This window comes from Rhododendron vialii, chromosome 6a (assembly GCF_030253575.1).
Source record: "Rhododendron vialii isolate Sample 1 chromosome 6a, ASM3025357v1".
Classification (NCBI taxonomy): domain Eukaryota; kingdom Viridiplantae; phylum Streptophyta; class Magnoliopsida; order Ericales; family Ericaceae; genus Rhododendron; species Rhododendron vialii.
The window spans coordinates 36,275,048-36,283,044 of record NC_080562.1 but is presented as its reverse complement, the minus strand read 5'-3'; the positions used below and the strand labels follow the sequence as shown (position 1 = coordinate 36,283,044).

At 37.9% G+C, this 7,997-nt stretch overlaps 1 protein-coding gene and 1 pseudogene across 1 annotated transcript; both read right to left on the bottom strand.

The window, feature by feature from the left end:
• Positions 1 to 486: 486 nt before the first annotated feature.
• On the bottom strand, positions 487 to 2,816 carry LOC131331434 (uncharacterized). The gene is made up of 4 exons (XM_058365365.1): positions 2,168 to 2,816; positions 1,826 to 2,034; positions 1,645 to 1,709; positions 487 to 624 (listed from the first exon to the last, which is right to left on the bottom strand). The coding sequence occupies exons 1-4, from the start codon at positions 2,219 to 2,221 to the stop codon at positions 587 to 589; spliced, it is 366 nt and encodes a 121-aa protein (XP_058221348.1). The 5' UTR covers positions 2,222 to 2,816; the 3' UTR covers positions 487 to 586.
• Positions 2,279 to 5,973, bottom strand: LOC131328694 (BRAP2 RING ZnF UBP domain-containing protein 1-like; annotated as a pseudogene).
• Positions 5,974 to 7,997: the final 2,024 nt, after the last annotated feature.

Below are 7,997 nucleotides of genomic sequence, written 5' to 3'. Positions count from 1 at the left end.
ACACACGTTGAGAACGTCAAATGCGCTTTTGTTCACCGGAGAAATAAGCTAGTTCCAATAGCAAAATCTTTATCAGTTGATACATGCGCAAGGAAGACAGATTTCAGGTTAAGGTATGATGTATCTAACGCAGGGCATCATTTTTCTTTTCTTTCCTGAATATTTCTGCACGTGTAATTGTAACTGCTACACCACTGAATCTTCAGCGTTTGAATGAATGATCCCAAACTTGTTCCTCTTTACAACATGAAGCTGAATCTGATATATTCTCTATTTACATTCTACATCATGACAACTTTCAAGAAAGGACCAAAACCCTTTTAGCTAATATCCACCGAGCCAAGTATCAGGGACGGTTAAACTCTGTGAGTACTCATCCATATCACGTCCACCCGAGTGACGTCAATCCCAGGGACGGATCGTACCTCAAGTCTGCTCAAGTTAAAACACATGTCGACAGATGAGGAAGTACATACAGTCATTGCCGAGTTCTTTCAATTGCAGCTGCCATTGTGGCTGAAGCCTCTTCAAGCGTCCGCTTCTTTTCCACACTCGTGAAAACCTCAATAATATCTCATCATAAAAGTCATCCATCACAATTCCACACTCCAGTCCTGCATTTACCTGTCCAGAGGAAAACTCTTGTAACGCGAGAAAAACATAAAATGATGACTATGACTAACATGAGAGCAAAAGTCAGGGAAGAATGCGTTTGTGCCACTTGACGAGGCTGCTTATCTATCTTAATGGACTCAGGTACCAGTGTCAGGAACAGTATGTGCTGAGGAGTCGGGTTCAATCTAGTTTTTCCATATCAAAGACACGGAAAAGCAAAAAATAGCTGTTTCGGAGTATATCCCTGTTTCCTCTCTGTATTAATGGTGTTTTGAGTGTCCTGGGGAATTCTTGGCATAGCATAGAAGTTCCACGCATAATTCACAATAAAATCAGGAAAAAAAAATCTGCTTGCTAGATGAATGCAATTAAAAATGCCAAACATGGATCCTATGCCTTATCCAACTGTCTGACACGGGTATTTCATACATTTAGAAGAGGATATGTAAGTCTTTACTTGTACCATACAGTGGTTATTATCATTGTGGTTTCCAATATAAGCAAGCTAAACAAGTGAAAAATTAGCCGTGGCCAACATGGAAGCATTTCCAATTTTTGTTGAATACAATAAAAATGTGATTAGAATGGAGTAAAATATAAACTTGACATTGCCATATATTCAGGTGACCTAGATACACAAACAAAAAATTATTAATTATTATGACTCGCACTGACATGAAAAAGATGATCGGACAAACCATTTACTATATTTTCATTATTGGTAGCAACTTTTCACTAGGCTTCAATGTAGAATTAAGTCTCTAATCTATTATGAACAATGAAATCAACACGAAAACGAAATCATACAATAGAACTTATATAGCGTAGCTCGTAATACCTGTTCTTCCTTATCCCGTATCGTTTCATCTCTTGACTTAACAGATGATTTTCCCTGGAAAAAGAGAGAGAATAGAAGTCATATTATGCACGTGATACTTTTCACTGTAGTTGTTCAGCATTCTTGCCAGTCCATGTGACGATTGTCGAGACAAGAAAGCATTCTTAAGCATGAAAATGGAAAACAGTTACCTCTCCTCCTTTTCCTTGACCACTTTCTCCAAGATTTCTTGTCTTTGCATAAGACGTTGATGTGTCTGACAACAAAAAGGATACTTTATCAGGGGAAGAATTGCAACTTAAGGTATCATTACTCAATCCAGAGCTTTAACGCAAAATTTTACTAGCCACCAAAGATGCATTTTTCAAGAACCTTGAAATGAGTTTGCCGGAGGCGAAACCCGAAGGGAAAAAGCATGGTGAAAGAGAAGAGGGGCGGGGGGAACTTACGACAGCAACGTCATCATAATGTTCTAGTTTTGATTGGATATCCTGCATCCTTGAAGCCAAAGCTTTCTCCACTGCTTCAGATATGGATCTCTCCTTTTTACTTTTCGCCTCTTCGAGTTGTGATTCAAAACGCTGAAGGCGAACACAAGGAAATGCGTCAGAGAAATAATATACAATTCTGTAATTCTAACTCATGCAAACCTCAAATGCATGGACAGGTGATTATCAGTGAACAAGTAAACATTATGATGCAAGCTGTACTTACTTTTCTTTGAGTCTCCATCTCATTTGAGAAAAGACGATCATAATCGTCCACCATCTGATATTAAGTCAGCAAGTTAGATAATCACTGCATGCATGTTACATTAAAGTTCATTTATCTGCGAATAACAGAGTGGATAAAATTTTGGGAAACCCAGTTGCAATGCTCAAATGACCTTCACAATGCAGACGTAAAAAGTTTAATAACATGAACATATTGAAGAAACCAAAGAAAATATTACTTGCATGCAAATTTAACTTCATTTTAAAGGTTTTGTTTATGTCAGCCTCCCCAACTAAGTGTTACCAAATAAAAGTAACATATGAATCGTTTCCCACCATCTTCCATATGGTAAATAGAGATCTATTTGCTTTAAAAGTTATTTCATACTTGTTTAAGATTTAATAGATGTACAAATCATATATCTGGACACTATATTTTCTTTTTATCAGCTCTGTGGAAATAAATATCTTCATAGTCAACTTTTTTGACAATAGGCTCCTGCAATCTCCATGTTCTAAAATTTCAGTCCCAGCAAGTGCATATTTTGTCATAGAATTAACTTGTCGCATGTCTGCATCGCTATCCCTGACTAGATTCCCTGAATAATTCCATATGGAATGCAATACTATTTTGACACTTGTTTAACAATAGAAATAAGATGAAAATAAATGTACCGCTTCAACTTTGATGTCATAGCCCCACTAATGCCAAAATCCTCGCTGCATCCACACGTACTGCATTCTCCATGAATCGACATAGAATTCATCTTTGCCAACTTCCCATCAGCTTTTGATTGGTTCAAGCGGTGAACATAGATGTGACCAACATAATCCCAAACCCGCTGGCTTTCTAACTCAAGAGAAAAGCAATGTTGTGCGTCTTCCCAATGTCGAACAGCATGTTTTTCTTGATACCTGGATTTAGAAAAAGTATTTATACCAATAACAACAAACCCACAGTGAGGAATACAGCTGATAAAGTGCATGACATAAACAATGTAAGGGCCTTGATAAAGTATCCATCAAACATAAACAAGCGAAGAATGCTTACCTTCCACATCCAACAAAACCACATATCACGCAAACCCGCAAATTTTCAAATGTTCCACAATCAGCGCACTCTGGTTCCTCATCGAGCTGCTGACAAAGTCGACAGACCTGGTAGCAGCATACAAAATATTAAAGAGATCTTCATCCACTTAGCAACTGCAAGTTTATCCCCTTCTGTTCCAGAACATTGGTTTTGTATCTTCCTCTTTTAGATAAAACAAACTCACATGTGAAGGAGTTGGCACTGGTGTGATATCACATTGTATTGTATATACACTATTATGAGACGTACAAGTCAAAATGCTCCTTCAGCTGAACTGATTCACTAGAAAATGTGATTGCAAAAAATTATATAATGCGAGGGGTACGTGAGAAACAAATCCTTCCCTCGCTAAAATATCTGTTTCTCATAGTTCTGGGAAAAGAAAAAAAAAAAAAGATTGTACCAAGGTGGCTGCAATTTTTGGTGAAGAAAACATCAAAACAAATACTCTGAGCAATCATCCTAGCATTGCTTCTGGCCCATCAACAACTTCCCCGACTCTTTTTGTACCATGTATCACGATGAAATATCCAGACACAGACCAAGTACAAACTACTTTATTAAACTAGGACGCATACTGGCTTTGATACAGTTCAGGACATATAAAAACGTATTGAGCCCCAAGAAACTTGTGGAGAAAAACTGGGTAAGCAACAGGAAAAAAGGTCAACGAGCTTAGTTTTGCCAAATGAAGGCACAAAACTACTGAATCTAATCTTGAATATGGATAACTGGTTTCAAAAATCAGAGGGAAGCAAGAATTAACTAACCTGGCAAGACAAATACTTCCACTTCAAAATACAAGGACATTGAAATGAATGGTCACACAGTGTACTCTATATTCCACTCGTATCATCTCTCTAGCAATAAAGATAACATAAAAACAAATCACCATAAGACAACCGTCACAAATTCTTTAACCCCAGAAGCTGAATTAAGCCAAATGCACCGTTGAGAATTCACTGATTGGTAGTACTACACAATATACCAATTTATACATACTAACCAAGACAAACAGGACAAGTTGGGAATTCAATGGATCCGTGGGGAGGCAAACCGGCCTCTTCTTTCAAATTATAGTACACCACAGATTGAGTACAATATGTGGCAGACCTCAGCCTAACATATCATCCATAAAAATCCAAATTAAGGCCAACAGTAAAGCGTAAAATCCAACCCTTTAACACAACTCTACATATAAATAGAGGAAATCAGGCCACCTCCGATGGTCTGAACAGATTTCCATTGAAACTACAATAAAATCCATATGACCTCAACTGATTGACAAGCGTGATCAAAACACTGTAACGATCCTCCATTCCATCATTCCTGCAACACATAGAAAACCCTATAGCCTCAACATTGAAAGGGAAATTGAGAAAATTCTTTGTTCGGTTGCCATTTTAGTTTTAGTTTTAGTTTTGTTTCCAATCATTACCCTATATATTTCTCCAATCATTACCCTATATCTCTAATTATTAATTTCATTTCTCTCTTTATCTCTCTCCAATCATTACCCCTATCTCCAATCATTACCCTATTTCTTTCTCCACCCACTACCAAAACTAAACTAAACTAAACTACCAACCAAACACAACCGAATTTCAGTTTGGCTGTTAGAACAAGTCCAGCCATGTGCCGAAGCCAAATTTTAACAGAATAGCAAAACCCTCTCCACCCTTGTGCCAAATTTTGGCAATGTTGTTCTTGGTGCCAAGTGAAAAGTGGGTTGCAAACAAAGAAGAAAAGTGGTTATACAACTTATACTTATGGCTTATGCCAACATGGCATTGCACTGGCACATCAATCCTTCCATCTTTTAGCAAAATGACAATGTAGAAGACTTTGGCTGTTTGGCAATGTCATTTTGACACCAAAATTAGTTTTGCAAAACCCTTTTCAAAAAGTTATCCCCTTGAGAGTTTTCCAAACTTGTTTCGTACTTAAACCATGTTTCGACTAAAAAAATGATCCTTTCCGGATCCTCCATTCCATCGTTCCCTATTCACATAAACCCCAAGAGCTCAACAATCAGATGTGAAATTCCAAAACTGGTGAATCTACCAAATTCAGTATCACTTTTGAAAAACACTTTTTTTTTAAAAACTTATTATGTTAACAGCTTACTAAACTTGCCTATCAAAAAAAAAGAAAAGAAAAAAGCTTACTAAACTTGTCAACAAAATCCGTACTTTTTTTTAATAACTCAGGTGTTCGTGTTAGCTTTTGCGCACCTCGACTAATCTCGGGACCAATCCCACCTTCCACTTGCAAGGTCCCAATTAAACAAAAAAACAAAAACAAAAACAAAATCCGTACTTCAGTTAATTCCAGAAACAATTACAGATAGAGACGAATTATAATTCACGAATACTGTATTCTTTTTCACTAGGAACCAAGGCAAGAAGTACAAAAAAAAAAAAAACCGAAGAAAAGTTCAATTGGGGCCCGCAAAAGGTGAGGAATTCTTCGCGGGAGAGATAATTAGGTACGGCGGCGGCGAAGAGGGCGGTGGAGCGAGAGCTAGGGCTGGTGAGAGAGGCGGTGGCGGGGGAGAGGCAGCGGAAGAGGTGGACCACGCCTTTGAGTTCGGTTATATGGGAGAAGTCGTCGTTTTTGTTGGTGGTGCTAAGTTTTGGGCCTGGTGCGGCGGAGCTGGTGGTGGGGAAGGGGTTGGAGAAGTCGTCGACGGTGTGGATCTGGAGTTTGTACATTATTTATTTATTTATTTTTTCTTATCTTTGGTTTTTGGTGGGATTTTTGCGTGGGAAGAAAAGAGACTAGCCAACTATTCGCAGTCCCGTATTTTCTCTCAACTACTATATTTTCGGTAAATAGTTGTTGAAAATCATACATAATATTTTGATAAATAGTTATTGAAAAAAATATTATATTTTGATAATTGTATGTTGAAAATGTATCTCAATTTCGATAACTATCGAGTATAATTTAAAATTTTTAATGAGTTAAAAGAGAAAATATAATTTAAAATTTTTAATGAATTAAAAGAGAAAATATAAGGCTGCGAATGCAAACAGTAGTCCCAAAAAAAGCGGGAGACACTGCAAATTCGAAGGGAGAAACTACACTGACAATCCCAAATGTTTGAAAAAGTACTACAAGGATATCTTATGCTTTTATCAAATACTACTATCTCACAGAAAGTCCAACCGCATTGATCATAGAGTGGGCTTACTACGGATTTTATACAAACAATTTAAGTCGTTCACTAAATTTAGAACATTTTTCAAGCTACAACCGGTGAATAGCTTGGTCGCCACAGAAAATGAAATCTCCGATGACAGGATTTTCCTTGCTAGGAAATTTCTCATTTAATTACCAATGTCGTACTATGAGAACCCACCTTTGGGAAAAAAATCCCACAACGGCTATGTGGGGAAATGTTAAGTCGAATATAAAGGAATCATTTGAGATTATTAATCTTTTGAACTGCGTGGTTAGGCAAATAGTTAGCAGGATAGTTGGGGCGGATTGTTACAGTTGGTATCAAAGCTCACCCTGGTTTACATGGTGAGAGCCACCTATAGAATTTGGTACGAGCACACTGATTCAGTTGTACAGAACTAAGTGTCACACCCTGACTACCAGGGGGCCAAGGGGTGCAACGGGGACGTTGCAGCCAAGGTGGAGAGATTATAAGAATCCACCTTTGAGATTAGCTCTTTGAGAAATGTGGTTAATTAGCTATAGATGTTGAATTTCATTGAATTACACCCTTCATTAACCATGTGGGGAAATGGAGTTCGATCGGCTAAGCAAAATTTACGGGCCATATTTCCTGGATTTTTCCTTCTGAAAAAAATGCCCAGACGTCCAAACACAGTCACTTGAATGTCCGGTCACAGGTCTCGCACGATGCATGTAGATGCTCAAGTGTCGGATGGCTACGGATACATCTTCATTCGGAAAAAAATTTGTCCAGATGCAAAATGCTATATTTTGAGGGGGATGTGTCTGAATGACTGACCAATAAGTAATAAGTATTCACTGGTCTCGCACGATGCATGTAGACGCATAAGTGTTGGATGGCTACGGATACATCTTCATTCGGAAAAAAATTTGTCGAGATGCAAAATGCTATATTTTGAGAGGGATATGTCTGAATGACTGACTAATAAGTAATAAGTATTCACTGACTGAACCATACGTGAGGAGGAAATCTTATCCAGATTTTTGTTGCCCTTTGTAAAAAATCAATACATCACATGATTACTTGAACATGTAATTCTCCTTCTTATCCAGTAACTTGGAAATTTCAAACTTTTTGGCAAAAGAATGACAGTAACATATGTTCACTTTTGAATGAAAATTGCTTTACAACAACTAGGACGGTTTGGTCCCCCTTGTACGTGGCTTTAAACGGAAGCTGTGGTCACAAATTTTTATGTACCTGCTAAGGACATTTCTAGCTCTACGGATGGCATACGGCATTCAAGTACAAAGCATATTGATGCTCTATTCCCAAAATTACTGTCCTCCTCGAAATTCGTGTATCTTGAGAGTCTCGCCGCGTCTTATTGAAATTTCTAAAACGCCATGCAAAATACTTCAACCCTACGGACCACTATCTTAATGCATAGAGGTACATTGTGACAACGATGTGACCAATGGGCACATTGTGGATGCCCCAAGACCCACCTATTAACTTATTGCACTGGAACATACATAGAAATTATGAAGACACAAGATATTTGGCAAGCTCAACATACAGTGAGTC